The 25969-nt window shown below is 41.2% G+C and overlaps 2 protein-coding genes across 2 annotated transcripts; one reads left to right on the forward strand and one right to left on the reverse strand.

Moving 5' to 3' along the window:
* Nucleotides 1-1803: 1803 nt before the first annotated feature.
* firrm (fignl1 interacting regulator of recombination and mitosis) lies at nt 1804-18298 on the forward strand. Its single transcript, XM_075485250.1, has 24 exons — nt 1804-3657; nt 4035-4074; nt 4180-4268; nt 4457-4561; nt 4654-4794; nt 6217-6379; nt 6518-6602; nt 6746-6884; nt 7373-7462; nt 7574-7638; nt 7740-7888; nt 8800-8929; nt 9233-9419; nt 10214-10296; nt 12448-12499; nt 12933-13022; nt 13300-13485; nt 14017-14136; nt 14225-14320; nt 14401-14514; nt 14744-14848; nt 14938-15018; nt 15104-15247; nt 17451-18298. Exons 1-24 carry the CDS (start codon nt 3562-3564, stop codon nt 17658-17660), a joined length of 2760 nt encoding a protein of 919 aa, XP_075341365.1. The 5' UTR covers nt 1804-3561; the 3' UTR covers nt 17661-18298.
* Nucleotides 17889-25726, reverse strand: scyl3 (SCY1-like, kinase-like 3). Its single transcript, XM_075485251.1, has 14 exons — nt 25431-25726; nt 25147-25334; nt 23164-23349; nt 22889-23002; nt 22689-22745; nt 22503-22605; nt 22307-22418; nt 22132-22209; nt 21868-22007; nt 21574-21764; nt 20916-21087; nt 20395-20559; nt 19507-20300; nt 17889-18533 (listed from the first exon to the last, which is right to left on the reverse strand). The coding sequence occupies exons 2-14, from the start codon at nt 25312-25314 to the stop codon at nt 18471-18473; spliced, it is 2343 nt and encodes a 780-aa protein (XP_075341366.1). The 5' UTR covers nt 25315-25334; nt 25431-25726; the 3' UTR covers nt 17889-18470.
* Nucleotides 25727-25969: the final 243 nt, after the last annotated feature.

Here is a 25969-nt window from a genome sequence, read left to right on the forward strand (position 1 = left end):
TTTAAAAGTGCTTACAGTTGGGGCTGATTTCAGTTCTGCTGGTAGTTTGTTCCAGTTGTGTGCAGCATTACAGCTAAAAGCTGCTTCACCGTGTCTAGTTTGAACTCTGGGCTCCACTATCTGAGCTGAGTCAGCAGATCTCAGAGCTCTACTGGGTTTATACTCTGCTAGCATGTCATTCATGTATTCTGGACCTAAACCATTCCGCGATTTGTAGACGAGTAGTAGAACTTTAAAATCTATTCTGTATCTGTAGCCAATGTAAAGACTTGAGAACTGGGGTGATGTGATCTGATCTCTTTGTTCTGGTTAAAACTCGGGCTGCAGCTGTTTGAGACTCTTTTGGGGGAGTCCATTTAGAAGACTGTTACAGTAGTCAAGTCTGCTGGAGATGAAAACATGAATCAGCTTCTCCTGATCTGTTTGGGACATGAAACCCTTAATTCTAGATATGTTCTTAAGTTGATAAAAGGCTGATTTGGTGACTGATTTGATATGATTGTTGAAGGTCAGGTCTGAGTCTATCAGCACGCCGAGGTTCCAGACTTGTTCTTTAGTTTCTAGAGACAGTGACTCAAGGTGTTTGCTGACAGCTGACCTCTTCTCTTTGTTGCCAAACACAATGACCTCAGTTTTTTCTTGATTTAACTGAAGGAAATTTTGGTTCATCCACTTTTTGACTTGCTCTAAGCAGTCGCACAATGACTCTATAGGACTGCAGCCTCCATCTTTCTGCCAAAACATGCACAGCGTTAGGTGTGCATGTGCGTGTGCATGCTCATTTGTGTTTGTGGACTGGCAACATGGATTTTCATTTTTTTAAACTTTAGACTGCCGCATACCCCCCTTGAAGCTTGTTATCCTGCTGTATGCATGATGTGGGCTATATGTGTTATGGGTGCATTGCTTCATCTTTTTACCTGGCAAATGTCGAAGTTTGATCGAACTGTTGTCAGTTCATGACTATTTGTGTGGCATGGAATAAGCAACACCTGCTTTCTTTCTGACAAGCTTTTTTTTTTTTTCATATGCATTTACCCGAATCTATGTGAGACGCTTCCATTGTAATACAGAATTAGAATTAACAGAATTAAAGGTTTCCTCTCCCAAAAAGACCAGGAGAAACTCATCCATGCATTCATCTCCAGTAGACTCGATTACTGTAACGCTCTTTTAACTGGACTTCCCAAAAAGAGCATTAAACATCTGCAGCTCATCCAGAACGCTGCTGCTAGAGTTTTAACCCTGACTAAGAGATCTGAACACATCACACCAGTTTTAAAATCTTTACTCTGGCTTCCAGTCAGTCACAGAATAGATTTTAAAAGCCTGCTGATGGTTTACAAATCCCAGAATGGTTTAGGCCCAAAATACATCTGTGATATGTTCAGAGAATATAAACCCAGCAGAGCTCTTAGATCCAAAGACTCAGGTCAGCTGGTCCAGTCCAGAGTCCAGACTAAACATGGAGAAGCAGCATTTAGCTGTTATGCTGCAAACAAGTGGAACAAACTGCCACTGGAGATTAAACTTTCACCAAATGTAGACATTTTTAAATCCAGGTTAAAAACATTTCTTTTCTCATGTGTCTATGCATGAAATATCTTTTAACTTATCTAGACTGTTGCCTGATTTTAATTAATTTAAATGATTTTATTTGTTTCTCTTTATATTATTTTATGTATTTTTAATGCTTCTTGCACTCCCTGCTGCAATGCTTTTATTTTATGTAAAGCACTTTGAACTGTTTGTACATGAAATGTGCTATACAAATAAATTTGATTTGATTTGATTTGATAATAAGTCCGAACGGCTTTGTTTTGACAGACATTACAAAAAACTCTGTCCCAGACAATTTTCCTCCCAGAAGGAAGTATCCATTGTCACATCCTGCCAAGGAAGACAGAAACCTAAGGTGCCTAATGTTAAGTCCTATTTCCCAAACGAGAAATCAGTCACTTCCTGCAGCAGCCACTCACACCTCAGGCTGTTGGAAAAGAAAGCGGCATCAAGGAGCAGCGGGATTTATGCTACTGCTTAACAATAGCCAACCAGGTGAGGTCACTCAGATCACAATCAGCTTGAATCAATAAGATGCTTAATGGTCAAATTCTTCTAATAACTTTATAAATACTTTGTGTAAATTCCTAAACGTCCCAGTCACATATACAGTACTTGTTTGGTTTTAATTGGTCATTTTAATATGACAATTTTTTTCTTAAGTAACAAATTTGTTCTGAAGAACTGTTTGTGAATGAGGCCCGTTGTTCCAGAGGTACAGACCTAAGCAACGCAACATGCTTTTGTGGAGAGGCTTTCTCAAGGCTGCCCTGCCAATCATCCCACACTTGTTCCTTTTTCTTAGTTTTCTGTCATGAACTTTAACATTTAATGTACCAATTGGGATCTGTATAATTTAAGCTGTAAATTATAATTACTTTTTTTCAATTTCTCAGAATACTGCAGGTCTGACCTTAGAGGGAACTTGCTGGAACATATACTCCTGAGAAGACTGCCAACTGTATTAAGGATTTATTCTTCCTTGTTGTAGAATACTTACCTCCTAATTGTTTGGAAATTACCTTATTACCCTTTCAAGTTGATGGGCAGCAACAACTGCTCCTCTAAAATCATTGCTGATGTCTCTCGTTATTTATGTTGTGTTAACAACCACTCGAATAGCCTACTCCATACCAGCAAACTGCCAAAACGTCTTTTATTTACAGGGGTGGTCACACTTGCTCATGTAAGTGCGTTTGATCAGCAGCATCTTGCAGCTATATTAATCCCTGGAAGCACAAGGGTACTCTTAGTTTTTCACACACTGCTTCTGCATTTTGGCTATTTTTTGTGAGAGAAAAAACAAATTAATTACGTATAATATGTCATGACTTGTTGATTCTTGTTGTGCCTATATCATCATGTGGTATTAACATTTGAATCGCATTTTCTAACAAAATAAATGCATTGGCCACTGTCACAGAACTGACATAATAGCTTTATATTTATGATATTTACAAATATATAATAACTGCTTTTGAAGCCTACTCTGCAAGTTGCTATATGCAGCGCTCCGCACCAGTCCGCTTTTCTTATTGGATTAATGTTCTGGTGTTCAACCAATCAGCGTAAGGATATGAGTCGCGTCTGACAACACGTCATATCCGACTCAAACAACGGCGCGCGGTCTGTTTCTCTCAAGTTAACCGTTTACTGTTCTTATTAGCTGTCTTTGACGTTTCAGTGGTAAACAGAGTAAAAATGGTCACATTTGCAGACGCTAAGTTATAGGAACACGAACGTACTTGTATGCCTCTGAACAGAAGGTTTCTCGCATATATGGTAGGAGACTTGGCGTACCATCAACGCTAAGTGTTACCTTTAGCTAAACATTCGTCTTGGTTCGTCTAGCTGTAAATGACCTGTTGATACCACCAGCTTGTTAGGCAAACACTGATAATTATGAACAGAACTCCTTTCAGTGACTCACAGACAAAGTGACTGTCTTATGATTCCTGTCATTTGGGAAGCGCTGACCTTCGCCGGTGTCTTGATTTCATCATGTCCCAGACCAACACTTCTCTCCTGGATGAGGTGGTGCAGTGGAGCCAGGAAACCTGTCGCCAGGAGCTAAAGTCTGTCCTCCCAAAACTCACTATATCCTCTCAAACTAACTGTCTGCTCTTGCCAATTACATTGTCTTGAGCTCATGGCGCACAGCTTCAATTCGTCAATGTTACTATTATTATAGTTATTGTTGTTATTTTTATTGGAGAGTGTAGTGATAGCCGATTTATCTGCCGTTGTAGAATAACAAGCCTATGTTTAATTGCTGATGGGAGACATAATACACAATTTTAGTAGTCCTGCTTACCATCGGAATGATTAAATATTAACTTGTTGAAAATGTGTAGCAGTTTTTGTTTCCCCGTGCATATTTGTCTTACTTTTTGCGCTGTTGTTGCAGTTCCAACATGGTTGTTAGTGGGTATAAATTTCACAGGACTACTGTGCTTTTCCTTGACTGTGTGCACTCTTTGCATCATGAGTCAGACAGTTGGGATGATCACATACGTAAGTTTTTATTTGCCCTTTTTTTAAATTGACAAACGGCTTTGTGCCTTCTACAGTGTTGGTGATCTTACTATAAACTGTCTGTGAAATACCACATCTTCACAGGTATACTGAAGATAATTACAGAGCTGTTCCTCCCACATATTGGTTTGTCAGAGCTGGAAGATGAGTGCTTCTCTAAGATCTTACCGAAGGTAAACATGGAAGTACTTTGATTTGAGGATTCAGTATGGGAGTGCCTTTTATGAGTATATATCATATACAACTAAATGGCTGCTACTATAACATAAGATTACCCAAACTCAAGTTTATTACTTACTTAATAAATGTACTTAATATCTTAGTAATTGTTGCTTTCTTTATCTGACATAAATGTCTGCAGGCTGTGACGATGTTTAACGGCATGATGAAAGAAATCATGGATCAAGTTGGGGGGCTTTCAAGTCAAAATACTGAACTGTGTTCCTTTCTGAGGAACATTCTACAGGTATTATGACATGGTGTGATTCAAAATGGCTGCTCTAAAGCTCTCCGTGCATATTTTTCTCTTTTTTATTTTTCTCTGTTTGTCTGTTTCAGGCAATGATGCAGATAATTGACGCGTTGTCCAATTGCGTGCGTCATGTCGGCTCATTTGAAGAAGCCCCCGACCTTGACGTTATCCGCTCGCTACCAACTTGTATCCTTAAAGTCCTGAGGGAAACGTTTCAGCATTGCAAGGTTGGCTTGTTCACTTTACTGTTGGCTGTTATGATACGATCTTTTCGTTGTGTAAAAAAAGAAAAAGTACATTGCCGGAAGATATTTGACTTCTAAGACATATTTAGTGAAGCAACCATTTGATCCTCTCTTAAATAGTGCCTGCAATAGAGAAAAATGAGCATTATGATCATCTGTGTAACAAAAATATTAGTGGATGTTATATTTGTACTTTGGCAAAGTGAGTACATCCTTGACTTCAGAAGGTAGTATTTAACCTTTTAGGTTAAATAAGAGTCTGAAATATTTGGCCATCACCAGTCCTCAATGAATTTGCTCGTGTGCTTGAGATCATTATCTTATTGAAGTTGCAGTTAAATTTCAACTTTGTAAAAAATGGCCTTATTCTCTTGAAGCATCCTTTTATATGTTGTTGAATTCATCGTAGAAAGCATCACATATCCACTGCAACGCCTCACAGTTGGTAGTTTTTCTCCAGAAAAGCTGCCTTTGGTCTGCATCGAACTTGTCTGCTATACCTGTGCCCATTTAAAAAAAACAAACAAAAAACAATATATATAGTTTTGCTGTAATATACTTTTTGGACAGCACACTTTCCAAGCAGGTCAAATATTTGCAATCTTGTTGTGCATCTTTTGGATTTTCTGTTTTTTTAGAAACAGGAATTAAAAAAATTGATTTTATAGTTGATTATTGTTGTTTAAAATCCTCCAGTCGAAATAGAAATTCAGAGCTTTTTTTCTTTTTTTGTGGTCAAACGGTGCAAAATGAAACTAAGAATATGGTTTGAGTTTCTTTCTTCTTCTTTTTTTTTTTTTAACACATACTTTGAGACTGATTATTGGAAAAAAGACCACAGAGCCAGAAAGAGAACATTTACAAGAAAAATCTGTTTTGATATCGCATTTTATCACATTAAGCCAGCAAAATGGAATTCCCCTGCACCTCATAGTCATTCTGTCCACAAGAAATAAATAGAAAAACAGAGTAAGCAGAGCAGCTTTCACTCTCTCCAACATGCACGCTAGTGGAGGCTGGATGCCTCCTAATTAGGCAAAAACCCCTCTGAAAATAGGCTGCTGCCCCACGATGCCCTCTCAATAAAACTTTGTTTCCTCAAATTAAGGACAGGGAGTTGCCCTGAAAACATATTTCATGAATTCCTGGAGGATCTGAAATGAAAATCTTGATATAGGTGGAAAACAAATTTGAAACGCAGTGATTGCAAATTACAACCATCCCATGTTTCTTCTCTTCGTCTAGTGTAATAAATCATCTTAATTTTGCAGAGACCACTTAAAGATGCAAAGAAACATGAAAGCAGCTGCTGTTCATTTTTAACTGCTCTGCTTCATTTAAAGAGGTAGTGAAACAGATTAAGGATTGAAATAAATTCAAGCATACGGCGTATGTTGTTGACAGGATAGTGAGGTGGTTTACTGTGGCCGTCTGTCCCTGGTGGCAGACCTGCTGCAGGGGCTCTTCAAGGAGGCGTATTCCCTGCAGAAGAGTCTATTGGAGATCCTGGACAGGGTCTCTCTGGACAGCAGCGCTTCAGAGGAGGAGGTCTCGGACATTGTTACAGGTTTGTTGTGTGACGTGTGTGCACTGGTATCCTATTTGCCTTTGATCGGCGCGTTGTTCATTGTGAAGCCCTTCCCTGTTACGCTTGTGCACATTTCACGATGTCCTCTACTAATTCAAAGTTTTTCGTCTCTCGCAGTGATTCACAGTCTTCTGGATATCTGCTCTGTTATCTCCAACCTGGACATAGCACTCCATGCAAACACGTGGAAGTTCCTCATCAAGTAAATCCTGTTACTGATCGTGCTATGTTACTGTGGAAAATGACGAGTTCGGCTTGTATTCTCATAACTAGATGACTTAATTCAAGTTCTTACATTTTTATTTTTTTTCTCCTCATTATTATTTTTCTTTTTGTTGATTGCAGACAGAGCCTGAAATACCAGTCGTTGGTAGAGGAACGTCTACATCACGATGACATCAGCAACCGCCTGTGTGACAACCTGCTGGCCTCCTTCCACAACTGCGTTGAGCTGGCTGAGGAGATTAAGCTTGCTGATTTACAGGTAGGACAGCTCTGATTGGTTGTCTTTTGATATAACTACTGTTACTTGATTAGTGCTGCTGACATATCGTACTTATTTCTCAAATTACGTTCCTTTTCTTGATGGTGTTATGGCATAAACGTTTTGTTTTCCATGCAGCCTTCTTCGTTCATTAGTGAATTAATGTAATCTTAATTTGCTGTTGCTGTCAAACATTTGGACACAACCACTCAAAATGAATGGGTATGTCCTGAGCTCTTCATTTATTTAAAGGCGGCAGCCCAGTGTACTGCGCTTTTGCCTTGACTGAGTGGATAATATCTGGTGTTATCCCTATGGCAGCTCTTCCTGTAACAGTTGATATTAACGTCTGCCTTACATAGATGACAGATTTTTCTTATTTCCTGTGATTTGATGCCTTGTCCTTCTGTTTTTATAACGGTGCAAGATCAAAGGCAGACTTGACCTGACTCTCCCTTCTGTGTTAATGCTCCGTTTCCCTTTCACAGGAGTCCACTCAAAGCACGGAATACAAGCTGTTCCAGAAAACTGCGAAGATGTGCAGATTTTTCGCCAACACTTTGGTTCATTACATAAAGGTTTTGGAACTTGGGATGATTTTGCAACTCCTCGTAACAGATGTTAATGTCATAACATAAGAAGACAAATTAACCTAAATGTTTTTCCTCATTCTGACCTTTTTTTAACAGGAATTTAAATTTTTTCTAACAAAGAGCTGTAACAACTTTCACCAAATCTACCTCCAGATAATCAAGTACGTGTGGTTTGCCTGTTTACAAGTCAACCTCAGACCACACCTTATCCTCTGATTTATGTTGTGTGTCTGATTGTAATAATGAGCCTGATATCTTTCAGCAAGTTCCCTCCCAGCTTGGGTGCCGCATCCCTTCCCGTGGCTCTCTCTGGGGAGCTGAATGCTGCAGCTCGAGTTCCCATGGATGCCTTCCTGCTCCAGCTGTTGCCTTTACAGGCCTTTGCTGAAGTTGTCCTCAAGCAGGACCTGTGTGAGTTTAGAACGAGTTTTAAACTAGTTTGATGGATGTTTCCCAGCTTCCTTATTTTTTTTAGTGGAAGCATGGTTTTGGAAAAAGTATATTAGTACATCTAGTATATTGCATCAGAGCATTATTGATATACTGTTTTTGCATCTCACAAGCCGTTTTCACACTGGCCTATTTCCACAGTTGCTATTCACACAAGCACATCGTAGAAGGAGGCTTTATGTTGGGGATTCGATTTCCCGGCTGCAAATGTGACGGGAGGGGGGGGGCACGTGATTCAGAAATGATGCTGTGTGAAAAAAGAGGCAATTTCTGGATTATTCTTTTTAATAAAGACGGAAGACGACACCATGCGACTTCAACCCAAGCATTTTAGTACGAGAAAGCTGCTCGGGTTGAAACGGAGCAGATGCGTGATTGTCTTTAGCTCGTGTCCAAGAGCTCATGTCAAAAACTTGCGTGTCCATGTTTGTACGCATCGACAATAGTGGAGAGTGAGATTAAAGCAGCACACGCGTCAGCAGAAAGGACAAACTCTCACCAGCACAAACACATGCTTACTACCACAGCAGCCACAAATGCTCCAAAGTATTTGCTGACATGTTCTTCCATTGGCTTTTCCGCAGAGTTTCTGGTGGTTTTAGTTGGAGGGGCTCGGCGGAAAAATTCCAGATAGAAGTCCGACGCGAATGTTGCTGACACTTGCGTTCTCACGGGCCGCCACTCTGGCTATATGCTGCCGTAAATGAGACGAGAGGTCTTGAGTTTGCCTCCACCTAAATACTGGGCGTCTCGAAATGTGTACAGTTCGAAAATAGTGGTTTCTTAAACATTAGTCAAAGGATGTTGACACTGTGGGTCTAGCTGTTGGTTTTTCTACTTGTTCAGTAAAACCTTCAACATACCGCCTGCAGGTTTGAGTCCTGAACACGAGCTCCCTCAGTGTCTCCTGCTGGTGAGCATCATGGGTCAGCTGGCCTGCCAACCTGAAGAAGTGCTACAGCTTTGGTACGCTGGCAGTCAGTTCAGCGAGGAGACACCCAGGTGATGAAGGTTTCTATCGTTAATGTAACCGGCAAGATTTTGATTATTGACGTGTTTGATCGCAGGGCTCAACTGTTGTGGGGTCGAGGGTTGTTGGGTTTTTTGTTTGTTTTATTTGATAGTTTTTTCTCATTCTCATGCAGTCAAAATGTTTAAGCGACTTTGATACTTTTATTTATATAGTTGTATTTTTACTGAGCGTGATTGGCCTAATTGGAAAATGATTATATGCTGAGAAGTTAAAGAGTGTATCACTTGATGGTTTTTACTTTTACTTTTGCCTTCTCCTTTTTTCCACTGTAGACTTCCTCTCTACCAAGCTATCTTAATGAGTTTCCGACAATGCTTAACTGAGCGAAGGGTACCAGTGCTGTTGCCAGGGGTGATGCTGAAGGGTCAGGCCCAGCTTGAAGTCACGCTGCATCACCATATCTGTGTGCAGCTCTGTGCCAGTGTGGCTGTGCTCCCCCCTGTGTACTTCCCTGTCCTGGTGAGACACACACAGTCACATCTGCCAGATTGTGTGTAATCTATTGTTATAGTATGTAAAAGAGATTTTTAATCTCCGTGGGGTTTTATTTTTCTTGGAACCAGGTTGGACTCTATCATGCTCTGAGTTCTCATGCTGATGATGACGACGAGGATGTTGTTTTTGTTGGTCAAACCTATAATAAGTAGAGCCTTAATGATACAATATAAGTTGATCCAAAATGCTTTTTATTCATATTGCAGAGTATGCAGATGTTTTTTTTTTTTTTTTTTTTTTTTTTAAATGATACCGCATTTGATTAAGTTACTTAAAAACTAACATCCACCTCATACTGAATTTTAGATCTTGGTCTTCACATTAGTGTTCAGAAGTAAAAATATCAGGACAACAATCCCAAATATTCCTTCAAAACCTGCCGATTTAAAGTCTGTTGAAACAAAAAAAACTGGGATCCTTGTCTAAGAAGCTTATATTCAGCATATTATAAACAAACATTTTCCATTGTAATCATTGGATTTTTACGTGGAAACCTTGATCTAAAATTCAGTATGAAGTAGATACTAATTTGACGTCATGTTTTTTTTCTTTTTCTCTTCTTTTTTGGGAGGTGTGGGGGTGGGATGTGTTTACAGTGCAATGGGGTTGTTAGCTGGGATTCATTTAATTTGCTGGGATTCATTTAATTCACTGCAAGTGTTCCTTTCACTTTCATTATGAGGGTCTTTGAGGCGTTTTCTGCTGTTTTCCCCCCCTTTTATCTGACTTCCTTCCACCTTTTTATCTCGCCCTCTCAGGAACGTTGTTTGGTTGATGCTGTACTGCAGCCAGACACTCCCACAGCAATGCTGGCAACAGATGTGTGGTGCTTTTCAGCACGGTGAGAATGAGCATAATGTTTTCATGTGGACCAATCAGGGAATTGATTTTTCTTTTCGTTAGGGTAACTTTTAAAGAAACAGTTTATCAAAACCTGAAGGACTCCCAGGATTTCTGCAAAGATTAAACCCAAAATGAAATAGAACCTTAATTTAAGTCACAAAAAATAAAACTAACAATAATAAATGGTTGTATTTCTTATGTATTTGTAACCCCCTTTTTATTAGGTAAGTATGACTACAACGAACAAAATAGTTTACAAAACTCAAACAGACCAGTACTAGAATATCTAGGTTTTCACTCTTGGTCCAGGGACTGAATGCCAATATTGAGACGGAGACACACACGCGCACACGCACACACACAGTTTAGTTTGCAGATAACATCTATTTCTATATTTTCTTCCAAACCAGAAACATAGCTATAATTATTCAATGCAAAATAACAAAATAACAAAGCAAAACAAATTGACCCAAATGTTTTTCCTCATTCTGTCCTTTTTGTCCTAACAAAGCAAACAGCGCGCATAAAAAACAAAATGTATCCTCTGTCGTTTTGGGTTGAGTCTTCATTTATGAGCTCAGTGTCAGTTTGTTGGGGCCCTTTAATATGTGTGAGGATCCATATACCCTACCACACCACAGGTACGGAAGGAACGTTCCATTCTGTCTCTCAACCTGGCTCGCCATGCAATAAATTAGATTCTCTTCCACGGGTGTTCCTCAAGAAGCAGCAGTGCTGCTCATTCCAACTCGGTCCTCCGGTGATGTCAGCCTTGGTCACAACGTCTTTTCTCTTATCCTCAAATCCTCATCAAATCGTAATCTGATTTTTATATATATAAAATTAAATAAAAACCTGACCTGTTGAACAGGCCATATTAAAATAAATATCAATAAACATTCCTTTATATAGGCCATAACCTCTCAGTTGGTGTAAAATCACAACACAAATACAACCTATATACATCAACAGATCTGCTGTGCAACCAAAAATAATAAATCTTAACTTCTCATCTGTTGTAACAATTGTCACTGCACTACCTCAACATTAAAAAAAATAACTGCTTTTCGCAAAAATAAACTTAAATTAGGTCTTTTTCCTCTCTCACACACATGCACAATGATGCTAACTCCTTAGCTTGAGTCAATGAGAATTTACAGTGGCGAAATTAGCATAACTATTAGCATAATTTGCACTTAACACTACACTAATATCCAGCTCTATGAAGCCTGGGCTACATATTGATGGAGAACACTGAATAAACACTGACAGCGCTGGGTGGAAGAAAACAGTCCTTCATTTAAGAATGCATGCATTCTTTTTTCAGAGATATTTGCTTCATTGCTTATGAGCCTTACACAACGATTAAAAGGATGTTTTACTTTTTTTTTTTTTTAAACCATTACTCAGCAGAAAACCGTTACAGTTCATCCACGTTTCTGTGATGTCTTTATTTACACATTTTTGGTTGGTAGTTCTTGTAACCGGAAGCAAACTCCTGGAAGGAAAAAGACAAAACAACTGCAGTGGACATCCAAAAGATAAAGATGGCGCAAGCTCTTCTTCAGGAATTACTTTCATGTCTTTCAGTGCTTGCTTTCAGAACTATCCTATCTGGGAAGATGCTGATAGGCTCATGAGTTTGTTTTCCACATTTATTCCTCAAAAAAAAAAAAAAGAAAAAAAGTGTCTCCTGGACCTACAGAGTACTTGGCTCAGGACAGTTTATTTGCTAAACTGAGTTGTCCAGCAGTTTCACGAGCATGGCTTTGAGAATTGCACGTTGTCATTTTGCTGCAATTTTCATTTTGCCTCCACTCTTTGGGAGAGTCATTTAATCATTAGTTAGATTGTATCTTAGATGAAGAGGAGTGATAGATCCAGGTAGTTCCAGAAGGTTCACAAACTCTCTTGCAACATGTATAAACAAACAGTTTTTTTCTTCAGATATGAGTAATTTGCATCAGTCTAAAAATGTCTCCATCTACACTGTTGTTCCATGTAGGTCAGGGCTGCTGCTTCTGCGGCCACGTTTAGATGTGTTATAGCTACGGTTTCACCAAAGGCTGGTTATGAGCATTTATCTATTTTTTATATTTTTCTTCATGCACTAAAACAAATCAACTGCTGATTTTGTGTATGCTCACAGATATGGAACCGCAGAACTTTGCCTACATCACGTCCTTCTCATCGCTCAGCTGGTGGGTAGAGCCTACACAAAGATGCAATGTTGTGTTATTGCTTCATTTTGGTTTGAAACTTGAAACATAAAGATGCTCAATAGACCTTCATGCCGCAGACTTGCAATTTTTAAATTTTTTTTTATTGCAGACCTGTATGTTGTCTAAATCTGGATCTAAATATCACACATCTAAAAAACACTTAATCTCTTTAGGTAGGGTTATGGATCGGTTTGCGTTTCAGTCCTCTGTGCCTTCTCAACAGATTTGACAGTCAGAGACTGACACATCTTCATAACTAGAGACTTTATTACATCAACCAAATTATCTGCATCCTAAACCTCTTACCAACCTCTTACGCAGTTCTCAGCCTTTTTGAATGCTGTGTGTCCTGATGCCTTTTCCTCTTCTGAGCCTTTTTTTAAACGGTCCCCTCTGATTCTCCCTCCTCTAGGTGAAAGCATGCCCCTCTGAGTGTCACCAGTTGTTTCACCTGGGTGTGCTGCTGAAACGCATGGTTTTCCTTATGACCCCAAGCCACCAGGTGAGAAATCGTAAGAGTTGAAATGAGTGTCATTATATTTGATTCTTTGCAGCTTTGTATTAAAATTCAGATGCATCTCATCAATTTATCATCGGTTGAGTTTTTTCTGCTCAGGTTTATTGCATAATTTTTTTTTTTATTTGCACCAGCCAACAGGGTAAATGTTTTTTTTTTATGATGATGCTGATGTTTATTGTCCGTAAAAACAAAACGTACTGAATTGTAGAGGATCCCTTTTTTTTTTTTTTTAATTCATCGGAAGCATTTGCTTTCCCAGATGGAGCTGGTGGAGCAGCTCCCGCCGTCTGAGGTGGAGAACCATGCAGTATGGCATCACATCCTTCTCCGAGCGCTTTCACAGGACGCTCGTCGCCGTGCCGAGACGGAAATGATTAGCCTCACTCAAAAGGTTCTGGCCGACTGGCAGAATGGAGGGTACAAGCTGGGACAAGTTGAAAGAGTGGTGAGGACAACCTACAAAATGTGTAGGAATCTCACATAATCACAACCTGCCAGACTTTTTATTTTATTTTTTATTTTTACCGATGCTTTGCATAGCATAACTCGGTGTCTTTGTACTTGAGTGACGGCGTCAAGACATATTGCCGAGGACTAAATGTGATAAAGCCGAAATGAGCTCATGTGTCTCCCCCCCTTCCTGTTATTAACTTGTATATTCTGAGAAAGTGACCAATATTAAATAAAATTTCAGTTTCATTGTGAAGAGCAAGATAAACTTTTTGCCAGCTGTTGACAATGGATGACTCGTTAAGACCGATAACAACAAGTCATGCTCGTCTATGATCTCGGTGCTTTCATGAGATTAGTTCTCAAGCTCCGATGACTAGTATTCTGTAGAAGTCGCTTGTGGGCTTTATCTTTTTTTCAAGAGAGATTGCTTCTGGCCAAGAAAAACAAAGAAAAGGATGGAGGGTTGAGAAATCATGATGGAAACTCTGTATTTTTGTATTTAGCGAGTCCTTTCTGTTCCCAGAATGTGTTGCTGCGATCTTTGCTGACGGTGGTTCGAGGGCAGACATCTCCAGAGGAACAGTGTGTGTTGTCTGCAGTGAGGATAGTCACACAACTCTGGTTAAGAATGAGTTCTGATCAGGTGAGAGCAAAGTATACGCTCACAAAAAACCCGCCAAAAAACTATCAACAAAGCGAGACTCGTATCTTTGTAACTTGTCATACTGCAGTTGCAGACCCATGCAGTCCTCCAGCGTACTCTGCAGCTGCTCTTGTTGGCAACAGCCATTGTAGTGAAAAACGTTGAGCCACAAGTCATTTGTCAGGTACGCTCCAGTTTTCACATTCCACATTAAGCAGCAGAAGAATGGAGGATGGTGCTGTTGACTGCTGGGTATCATTTCAGGCTCTGTTGTGTCTGGATGCTGTGGTTTCTCCCAGTTGTGAGGATCAGCTGCTGCTGGCTGCCCTGGAGTTCCTCTCTTCTTTGGGGAAGATATTTGTCCCTCCGGACAGCCAGGTAATCAAACCAGCACATAACGAATGATGATTTTATTTTCTTCTTCCACGCCGTCTTCACACAAGATATCAACAGAAAGTTTGATGACTGATTCTTGCACAGTTTAAAAAATTGTTTTATTTGCTCTTTTACATTTTTAGAACTTGACATTATAGGTTTTTTTAAAATGTTTTTCTGATCCCTTTTTTTTTTTTTTTTTTTTTTTTTTTTACATTTTTGGGTCCCACAGAGCCAGATTCTTCCCAGGCTGAGTAGCCTGTTCGGAGTCATTTTAGCTGACAAATCATGGCTGCTGCATCAGCATGCCCTAGAGGCTTTTTCCCATTTTGCAGAGGTATGGCAAGTACTCAACTGATGCTAATGTTCAAAATGGAAGTGATTGAAACCTAAACTGAACCTTGATGTGTCCCTCTGGTGATTAAGAACACAAACCACGAAGAGGTTATTTCCCAGAGTTTATGTGTGGAAAGCACGAAGACCAAAGTGGTCAATTATCTTAGCAAGGTAAGCCATGTCAAAATATAGTGCGACAAAGATCTGCTAAGATACAACACATGGTTTTAAATGAGAGTGCCGTGTTTTGCTGTAGGTGCCGAATGCGCAAGAAGATGTGGAGTCACGGCTAGAGAGGCTCAAACAAGAGACAACAGTCATTCAGCAGCACAACAAGAATCTGGAAAACAAAGAAACCGTTTCCAACAAACTGGTTGCTGAAGCTGTGGCCGATTCTGAGGTTTGTAGCCATGTTTGTAATAACTTTGGACTATTATATTGCTGTTAATATATCCATAACAGATACGGAACACGGAGACCAACTTTCACACGTCTGCCCTTCTTTATTGCCGTTCTCAGACAACGCACAACCAGTTAACTTCAGGGTATTACCAAATGACCACTAGATGGCGGTGGTTAAACATAAACTAAGCTAAGCAGTTATAGTATCAATATACTACAATGTTAAAGGGGAACTCCGGGGCATTTGAAGCGCATTTCCATTGCTAGAGGTTGTCAAATACTGACGGTAGGACACAGACCGGTGCAAATCGGCGCTCCCTGTGTGGAGATAGCGCTGTTTGCGTAGCCTGTCATGCTAACCAAATACGTGGTGGCTAGGGGCAAGAGCTAAATCTTCCACGTAAAACAATAACTTGCACACTGCAGAAACGTCACACCACTTTATAAACCATCCGACAATAAAGTCACAAGCCTTACCATCAAAACCATATGCATGGTTCTCACATTACTGGCATGGGGACGTTACAAAACAACTTTATAAACAGCATGTAGCAGAGGTGAAGGAGAAGTGGAGAAGTGGTCCGATATTAAAGTGGACGTCAAGCGTAGAATGGCTGCTCACCGCCAAAGTGTGGCCAAAACATGTGAGGGGACAGGAGAAGAGGGGCCCACCCTGTTTGAACAGAGAGTCGGCGCAATTATGGGTGACACTGCTCTCTCAGGGGTGGTGGGAGCACAAGTGGGTGACTGATTACCCCCAAGGTAAATATGTACCCATGTATTTGTGTAACTCACAACAAACGTGATCATACAGTAACTTAGTGCAGAAGTGCGCCGGGGTAAAGGTGAGCGTGATTAAGGTATTTCACACTTTACGTACGGGGTTATTAACATTTGCCCACAGAGACGATCAGGGGCTTGTTAGAAAGATCTTAAGCTGAAGTTTAACCAGCAAAAAACATCAAGCCACTAACTTTAACCACCGACTAGTAATGATGCTGTGAAGATGGGATAGAAATTGGGGGCGCACATGCTCAATGCACGTAACGGGGAATAATATTAGGACAATTACGCGAATAAAGTTACTCACCAAGAAGCCGCCCATCGCGCACAGTGCCACCCTGTAAGTCTGTTCCCAACAATGCTGTTACTCTGAATGTATGAATCGTGCGTTGAACCAGGCCACCTCGCCACAATGTTGGTTAATTGCATTTGCGCGTCACATATGATCTGTATATTGATCGAATGAAAATGTTTCCTGTTGACATACAAATTCATCATGTGATGGCGCTTTTACAGCAATGTGTGTGCAGTCGATAGCTCCGATTATATTAGGAAAACCAGCTCTCACTGCAAATTGCGCTTTAATGTTGGCCTGCATTGTATGAAATTTGATATACCTGGCTGAGATGCAGATTATTCTATCCCACACGGCTGGCATGGCTCGGCTTGGCTCAGGGTATACTGGCACAGTCCCAGCTCCCTCTGGAATGCCCCGGTTGCTGGGAACCCCAATGAGGTCATCACCTGTATGGGCCGAGGCAGTGCATGGCTGTGTTGCGCTCCAGCGCCGGCCGCAGCGCTGCGCACAGTTCCAGGATTGCCCTTGGGAACCTAAAGCGGCTGATGAGCCAGTTGCCATCATGTGCTAGCAAATCCTCTCTGTCTCTGAACACACACTCTCTTCGAATTGCACCATTTGCAATGTCTTCTAACACCGCTAAAGCAGCCATTGTTTTTAATGGTATGCATAGCACCACTCGTGTAATTGCAGACACATGGGTGTGTTAATTGTTCATGCGTCTAAAATGTGCACATCACTCCGTCTGAGGACTAATTGTTTTCACATTTTTTATTGTAAGTTTCCCAACATCACCTCTAAGTGTCGCCAAAGAATCAACAGCTGTAGAAACGTGCGTACGCCAGCCATGAAGTTGGCGTGAGGCACCACACATTTCCACTGTCATTTTACTCGATACATCTGAACTTTGCCGTGAAAAAGAGCGTAAGCCACGTTTTTTGTGCGTACGCGCCCTTTGTACACGAGGCCCCTGCTCTGTGGTTTATACTTCCCAGATATTTGCTTATAATTATTTAAATGCAAGTATGTGCTATTAAACTTTACTTAGCCAAATATAGTGATCAATTGATTTACAAGATCTGCTTTTTTTTCCCCTCCGTAATTGCTTCTTCCCTCTCAGCCGTGCCCAAAGAGAGCGCGGCAGGAGACCAGCGCAGAAGAGGAGTACAGCCTCTACATCCAGACAGCCGAGAGCGCTTTGAAAGCCCTTCAGGGTCTCATTGAGGGTAAAGCCAACAGTACAACACCACCGCCACTGTGGCTGGAGTCCAGGCTACAGGGGCTGCAGGCCCTCATAACTCGGATCACTTCAGTCAGACACACAACATAGCAGGTCTGCCCTAATTTCCAGCCTCACGCGACATTTTTCCTGTACCGAAAAAAACTTGCATTTAATCCCTGTTGAAGTCTACCTACCTTTTTTCTTTTTTTTGCTGTTAAATTTTCTTCAAGTTACTGTTTATTAAATATTTGAATACCAAAAATATTTTTCTTCTTTTAGCAGAAACATTATCTTCACAAACTCAGATTTACTTTAAAGTGAGACAGCGATCCATTTTATACAGTAAAATGTTTTATTTCACCAGCAACCAACAAGCTCAAATAAATTATGTCTCTACTGTTTCACATTCATTCATAGTGCAAGCTTTCAGTAAATCAAACCTTACTCATTCTGGAAACATTTCCTACCAAGAGGTTATCTTGAGCTTAATGCCAAAAGTCGAATTGGCACATAAAAAAAAAAAAAAACTACCCCCCCAAAAAAACAAAAATGTTAAGAGCGAATGAAAACAGGGTGACATTCACCTCCGTTTAGGACCTAAATCATCTTGAGGTGATTAATGTCAGTTGGCAAACAATTATCAATGGCTTCTTTTGTCCATGTTTAGCACCATCTGACAGGCAGCCAATCCTTCCTGTTCAAAGCCACTTCTAGAAATAAACACACTGAAGATAAATGTCAGAATCAGCAGAACAAGATCCAGCCTCTCCCTGTCATTATCATTCTTACTGCATCGTGTTAAATGAGAAGCTACTTCCAGTTTACTGCCCCAGATGTGGCCCCAGATGTGGTGTGTGGATTTAAGTTCTCCAGTGGTTAAATGTTTTGCTCCAGACGGAGTTTGTGTGTCAGATGCCTTCACCAGGAATTCTCATCCTCCCAGTTCAGGTCATCTCCATCTCCCCAGCCATCTGTTTCCATCTGAGGGGAGAGGAAGAAGGGAAAATGATAAATCATTAAGCGGTACATTTGACGATGAAGAAAAAAATATTTAAGGATATAAATACAATACATTAACAACACTCAAGCATAGATTGTCGAGCTGAATGCAGACGTGTCTGTTTTTTAGCTTTGATTGTGAGAACTGTGGCATCCTATCACTGACCCCCTTATCTTAAGACAAAGAATATGAATGATACTTTCCACGACAATACTAAGAGGTATAGTTTAAATATAAGAACTAAATTCTTCCAGTTTAAACTCAACATGCCTTAAGACGATAGGTTGGACATGCAGCGTGTCGTTTGCAGGAGATATTCAGTGCTCTCGGTCCCCAAAAGTTTTAAAAACCATTTACTAAATGAAGAGTCTCACAAAGAGACAGTGAAACAGACGGGAGTGCCATCCTGTCCGATAGAGATGTGACCCAATTCACCAGTACCCCCAGCGGCTTGCACCCCCCCTTTAGTTCCACTCTGTAGGGCTGACTCCTGCGTCCAGTCAAAATGACAAACAACTTTTGTCACAATGTTAAGTTTAAAAGAAATTGTGATCCAAAACGCAGAAGGATAGTTCAAGGTCCATTGCTGATGTTCAAATGCTTGTTCGTGGCAGTGGTAATGATGGGTACCAGTCCAGCACAATGAGTGACACCAGCCAATAGGATGCTGCCTCAGCCAATAGGAATTCATTTAACTGGCTTGTTTTAGCAGGTACATCTGTGATTTAAAAAATCTCAGCATATCTGCGGACATTTTGTGTGAAGGGGTGATGTTGATACTTGATGTCAGCGAATAAAAGATTTAGTAAGAACTATCAGCATCTTATACTGTCTGTAAAGACTACTGTCAAGCTGTGTGTGTATATATATATATATATATATATATATATATAAAAAATCTGACCAAATAAAAATTTCAGCGATTAAAATCTGAAGAAAAAAAAAAACACTCACCTCTGAGAGGTTGGCTGCTGCAAACTTAGCAGTGAGTGTTAAAGTGTCAACAGGTGAGTCAACCAGCAAAGATGGAGTGTTTGGTGAAGAGGCTGCAGACAGCCTACTTCCCTCCTCTAGTGGCAGCACAGCTGGAGAGGACAACTTGATATCCGGTACCATGTCTGCAAACAAATCCAACTCTGGGTCTTGCTCTACCTTTTTCTTCACTTTGATGGTGAACTCCTCACCCAGACCTCCGATTCCACCAATCTTTAGTGGCACAGTAGCTTTGGGTTCTTGATTTGATGGGCTGTGTGTTTTCTGGGAGTCTGTATCCTCTTGCACCCAGGCATTGTCCCAAGAGGAAATGTTCTTGTTCTGTGCGGACTGGCGCAGCGTTGTGGTCAGTTTAAGGGGTTTGGAGGAATCCAGTCTTAATGGTGCGGGAGAAGGTTTCGCGGATGTAGTCGAAGTGCTCTCCCCGGGTGGTGTAAGAACAACTGAATCTGAAAAGGGAGCTGTAGGGGAGAGATCTGAGGTAGGTTCAGCGTCCTCAAAGTCATCCCACGGCTCCTCTTCAGTGTTTCGACGTGCGTGTTGGCTGCTAACTGAATCGACTCTCTTTGCGGCCTGAATGTGGATCTGGACAGAGTGTCCATCTCTACTTTCACCATCCTCGTGGTCACTCCAGTCAGGCCAGTCTTCCACGGCACCCACTCGTCTGTCAGTCTGCTCTGGGCTGTACGACTGTGGCTCCACCCCACCGTCCTGATGAAAGCCATTCAAGGGGAGAGACATCTGTCTACTGACATCTGGAACACACAATAGAGAACACATGGACAGAGTTTCAGCTGCAAGCTGCAATAAAGCAGGTTAATGGGGATCATTAGTATTAAGGGAGCCTACCTGATGTAGGTACAACAACGCTTGGCGTCTTCAGAGCATCTGCTAATTTACCCATGTGACCGAGAACCACGCCGTCACTTTCTGACGGTCTGGGGAACAAATTCAGAGCTTTCGAAGGCTGGGCTATCTGAGGGTGGGAAGCTCCAACGATATGGACAGGTGAGGCTGAAGAATACCAACAAAATAAGATGAGTATTATTGTACTGCAGATGGTCCAAGTTACTGCTGCTACTTCTTGCTTGGAAACAGTTAAGTTTCCATGCATGTCACTACACTGATTCATTGATCATTTCTTTACTGAGGGAGAAATTTGAGTTTTTGTTTTGGAGACTGGTTTTAAAATAGTTTTACCCTTCCAGGAATTAACAGTCAAATGAAAGACTTGAGATCATGCTGAGCTGAAACATTTTCCAAAAGAACCACATTAGCTAAGGCAGCTCAACACTGGCACACAGACTGGACACAGCTTCCTTTTACGCATTTACGTCACATTTATTTTTATCAAGCTTAACCTTGCTTACTTTCAGGGGTGACCTCTGTAGACTTTGTAAAGCTGGGTGTGGTGCGTTTAAAGACCTTGGTTCTTTCTCCACCAACAACCACTTGAGCTCCCAGCAAGGGCACCAACACCGCCAGACTCTGCAGCGTCATGGCAACCAAAGAATCATTCGTGTCTCTCATTCCCAGCAAAACCTGCCGCCAGCAAAAAAAAGAGTTATACAAGTGAAAGAAAATAGCATAATAGCAATGACACCCCCCCTGACTTCTAGCTCCTTTAAGTGGGTAAGAGTGTCTCTATGCTTGCAGCAGTTACACTGTGTGCTTCCCTTGAATTATTTCAGGCCTTGTGAAATACGCTGAGCATAAAAAAAAAACACAAACAGAACTAATGGTAACGTGGCTCAATCTTCTTCAGTTCGAAGTTGTGTAAGCAGTCTGCAATTTCTTTCCATTCAAATGTTTGCTGAAAACAGAAAACAAGATGGACGCCACATTTTGTAACATACCGGGAAAAAAAGAAAGATTTTGGTCTGGTGGGAATTTTCATTAGCCACCAGGCACTAAATTGAACAAATCTTCTGACATGACAATCAATTTTCTCATCCATTCAGCATTTTCCAAAACATTTTCCTCAATTTCGACCCTCATCGACGCCGTGCTTCGACGTTGACACTTCACCTGAGGTAGGATCTGGTTTTTGAGTTCATCTTGCGAGAAGAACTCGGCATACATGTGAATGTGAGCCAGGAGCACAATCCGGACGTGTTCCTCGTTGACTTTGTAGAGTTTGAGGAGCTGAGGAATCACGTGTTTACGGTAAAGGGACACGGGCAGAAGGCAATCTTCACCACTTCCACCGCGGCTGGGATCTGTCCACATAGGTGAAATAAAGAAGAGTCTGAGCACCAACTAAAGAGGTTTCTCATTTCAGTGATTCGCTAAAACAAGGAGTGTGCTAAAATGCCACATTACCCTTCTTCGGCCGTAGAAGATGTGGCAAGAAGCTCTTGACAGCCATTGGTTCTGCAAACACGAGAGAGTTGAGGAGTTTGAGGACGAGGCGTGTAGCTATCAGCTCTTCAGGAAGGTTCTGAACCCGGTCCAGAAGAAACCTACAAATACACAAGCAGCACATTATGGGGTGCTGTAAAAAGTAAGCAGTAGTTCGATTAAAGATAAAGTGTAGATTGGCGTGGAAAAAAACACTGGATACAAAATGGAAAATAAATTCCTTACTTGAAAAATTCATTTTTTTCCTCCTCCGTCTTCAGAGTGAGGCTCTTCAGAAAATTCATCACTTCCAGGAAGTCATTCCTATTCACACAATAATTAGAGAGTTTGAAAGAAGATGATTCTCATGCCAAATTGAGAACAACAAAAGCAAAAAAATAAAAAAATTCACCACACAAACCTGAAAAAGTCATGACTCAGCAAGGAGCTCAGTGAAGGACGAGCCAAGGGATCGGAATTCAGCAACCCTGCCTGTAGGGTTTTTTTCAGGCTGTCAGACAGGTCCTGCGACACTGGAAGTGAACAAAGCAAATATGTGAGGACGTAGGGGAAATCTGACGTATGCAACGTGATTTTAATCGATCGTTTATGCCAACCGTAATCATTCAGGAGAGGGATAAGCGCCTCCACCATCATTCCAAAAGAGTAACAGTCCCGAGCATGAGCTTGTTTGTCCGGAAGGATTTTAAAGCCCTCAACCTGTCAACAAATTGCCTCTTTAAAACTTGTGAATAGGGCGGAAAGTTATGATACTTGTTCATCTTGACCTTTAACCTGCTCACCTGCTCTTCTGGAGGAACACAGCTGGCCTCCCTTGCATTGCAAATGCTTTTGAGAAACTGCAGGGTTGAATGATGCGCATAATCAAAACCAGTAAACTGATATGAGCCCATACTTGTCTGCCCCCTCACATTTCTTTCTTAAAAATAACAGGGTGATACACCCACAGACTGTTGGCGATAAATTTGATTATCCCTCTTACCTCAGGAGTCGCTTCAGAGAACTTGCAGACGGTGTCCATCCCTCCCAGTTTCCAGTGACCGTCTTCACTGACAAACACAGACGAAATACAGACGTTGTTATGGCTCGATTTGCCCTGGAGGAGGAGATAGATGCTCGTTTAACACCGGCAGAAAAACGAACACCACGGCATGTTCAGGACCTGTTTATTGTTCTTTTATTTACTCCGTGCACTGAGATAACCGTACAATAGTTATTAGCAAGCAAGGGGAGCACGCCGTTCTTCTTCTGGCTCACCCTTTCATGCAGAAAGACGAGTGCCTGCAGAAGGTCATAGATGCCTGCGCAGATTTCCTCTGGGGAGAGACTGTCCAGCAACAGCTCAAGGGGTTGCACATGTTCAGTTACCAGATGAATGCCTCCATCTTGGACTGAGCAGGACAGGAAGCGCAGCAGACACGGATGCCTGAGTGTCTTCAGATGCTGCAGGAAATTAAAGGTTAATTAAGAGAGGGCATGTATGATGTTTCTATAAAACGTGAATCTCGTGCAGTTTGAATGAAAAGATAAAACACACAACTGTATTCTAACGATAAACCGTAGAGGGACCAGCTTACAAAAATATGAGTCATTTTGGCATATTGATAGTGCATCAAAGCTGGATCTTCATAACACAAAGTGGATCATGGCACAAAAAGATCTCTGAGGACGTCAGCGCGGCAGACAAAAAGAACAAAGTGTGTGAGGTCACAAAGTGACCCAGGGAAACTTAAGGCCTACCTCACTTTTACTCATGTTATTGTTTGTGGCTTCATCATCAGAAGAAAATGAGACGACAACGTCCAGTGTGCATAGCCGGGCTGCAAACGGAAAACCAAAGCACTTTTCCACTATCTGTAATTTGCTACAGATCATGTGGACAAGCCGTTGGGTTGTTGGGGGAGATAAATATCTTGAGAACAACTGCCACAAAACCATAGCTTTTTGGCATAGATGAGAGGTGCTGTGTCTAAAGAAAGGAAAACGCACTGCATTCCAGTCCAAGAACCCATCTGTGAGACATGGTTTTAGCTTGGTTAGCTGCATCCAGTCCAAGATGGCTTACCAAAGTCCTCATTTGCTGATGAGACATGGAATCAGGAGGTGATCTTATATTGGAAAAAAAAAAGAGCAAATACCTACTTTTTCCAACTGGAGTAGCTCACATGGTTTACGTTGACTAAGATATTTCTAAAGAACGAAATGTGTCTTGACTACTACTCACAGATAAGCCAACATCTGGAGAGAAAACTAGTTTTGTCACCTCAACTGCAAAAGTCAACGTTCAGGAACAGTATTTAGGCGCCATGTGTGGAGACGAAATCTACTTGTTAATGTGAGGAAAAGCTTTTAAACAACAATAAAATTCAGCCCAGCGTGTCACATTGTGAAGGAAGACTTGCAATTAATGGGTTACAGCTCATTGTTAAAAGATAATAGAGAGACTCTGAGAAACTAGACTGCATATGCACAGTTCACTGGCAGTTACATTGATGTGTCAACCAGTTAACAGAGATCCTATGTATTATGTCTGTTACCTACTCTTTTGTACAGCACTTTGGTCCACCGTGGTTACTTTGAAGTGCTTTATAAATAAAGCTGGATTGGATCGGATCATGCAGCTGGTACGAACCATGCTTCACTAAGTTTCAGGTAGGAGCAACACACTTTTAGTGAAAAGAAAAAAAAAAAAAAACAGTGTTGAGCCCTGACGTGGGCGATTCAGAACGGATAACTAAGCCCTAAGCACACCGATTGTTTAGGAAGAAAGTTTTCTATATCTCTTTCAGAACTTACGATGATTTAGGTGTTTAATGTTGAACTGCTGTTGGTCTAACGAACACCATGCCAAGCAAAAGCAAAGATTTTTTTTTTTTTTACTTTTTTGAGTGTCACAACAGCCAATACTTAATTTCGAGGTGAAGCTTCAATGAGGCAAAAGTTCTGCCCTGATCATGTTAAAAGCCAACAGCTGTCTGAGCTCAGTGTTTATGGAAAAGCAAGTCATACATGAAAATTGTCATAAATGACCACATCATGTATGGATGAGATGAAGCGTTTTTTGTTAGGGCAATCTTTTTCATGGCAGATTTACTGTTCAATTTGAGAGAGGCGGAGAAAGCAAAAGTGTATACAGATTGTTGCATGTAGATTTTTGTCCTTAGCTGTTGAATAAGTACTGTAGTGTTTAATATGGACTCGTAGGCTGCACGCACTCGGACGAGGCCTCACTATGCACACCTTGGCAGCTTTGTTGACTTTGTCTTCATTGCCACGCTTGTGAACAAACACAGAGGCAGGCTTTCCATCCTGATGAATCGCAGAGTACATGGTGAGTCCGGAAGGCAGAGTCAGGAGTGGTTCCTCCAGCAGAGTACAGCCCCGCACCGCGCTGCTCTCCGCACCCATGACCGCGCTTCTTCCTGGACCTGCAGGGTCGACGTGGGGGCAACGGGAGATAAACTAGTACACTTATCGTCAAACATAAATCTATGAACACCTGTTACAGAGTGAAGCGAACATACCTGAATCTCTGCACTGGATGTACCAACCGCTGTATGTGGAGTTAGCAGGTGCTGTTAGTTGCCTTGCTGGCTAACTTCGTCGCTACGTTAGCCAGCTTGTCATTGCTACGCTTGTCGATAGCTCTGTCTCCTCCAAAAAGGCATGTTAGTCGCAGCGTTCCGCTAATTTAACTAAGTGAATGAACAGAATATCAAACTGTTGGAAAAACACCAACTAATTCAAGTTAGCTGCTTGTCAAATCAGCGATGCTAATGTGGAGCGAAAGCTGAGCTGTTGTAAACAGACACATACTCTTCCGGTAAAAGACTAAACCAAAGAGCGTAGGCAGTGTCACAGGCAAGAATACTAGACATTAGTTACAAGCACGGATTTAGATTTAGAATTTAGTGAGTTTGGTTTTATTATTAAAAAAATGAACATATCTTTGGCATAAAGTTCTATAATTATTCATCTAATTGTATTTTACTTGCACATATAACCACTATCACCCCCATTTTAAAACTGATGGTTGCAACTAAAGTGGTGCGAGATAACTCAG

The sequence above is a fragment of the Odontesthes bonariensis genome, chromosome 15 (assembly GCF_027942865.1).
Source record: "Odontesthes bonariensis isolate fOdoBon6 chromosome 15, fOdoBon6.hap1, whole genome shotgun sequence".
Taxonomy (NCBI): Eukaryota; Metazoa; Chordata; class Actinopteri; order Atheriniformes; family Atherinopsidae; genus Odontesthes; species Odontesthes bonariensis.

Coding starts and splice junctions, on each gene's coding strand:
- firrm (XM_075485250.1), top strand. CDS start 3,562: ATGTCCCAGACCAACACTTCTCTCCTGGATGAGGTGGTGCAGTGGAGC. Junction 4,562..4,653: donor TTCTGAGGAACATTCTACAG/GTATTATGACAT, acceptor TGTCTGTTTCAG/GCAATGATGCAGATAATTGA. Junction 9,420..10,213: donor CTGTGTACTTCCCTGTCCTG/GTGAGACACACA, acceptor TCGCCCTCTCAG/GAACGTTGTTTGGTTGATGC.
- scyl3 (XM_075485251.1), bottom strand. CDS start 25,314: ATGGGTGCGGAGAGCAGCGCGGTGCGGGGCTGTACTCTGCTGGAGGAA. Junction 23,003..23,163: donor TCGTCTTTCTGCATGAAAGG/GTGAGCCAGAAG, acceptor CTCCTCCTCCAG/GGCAAATCGAGCCATAACAA. Junction 20,560..20,915: donor TACAGAGGTCACCCCTGAAA/GTAAGCAAGGTT, acceptor GGTATTCTTCAG/CCTCACCTGTCCATATCGTT.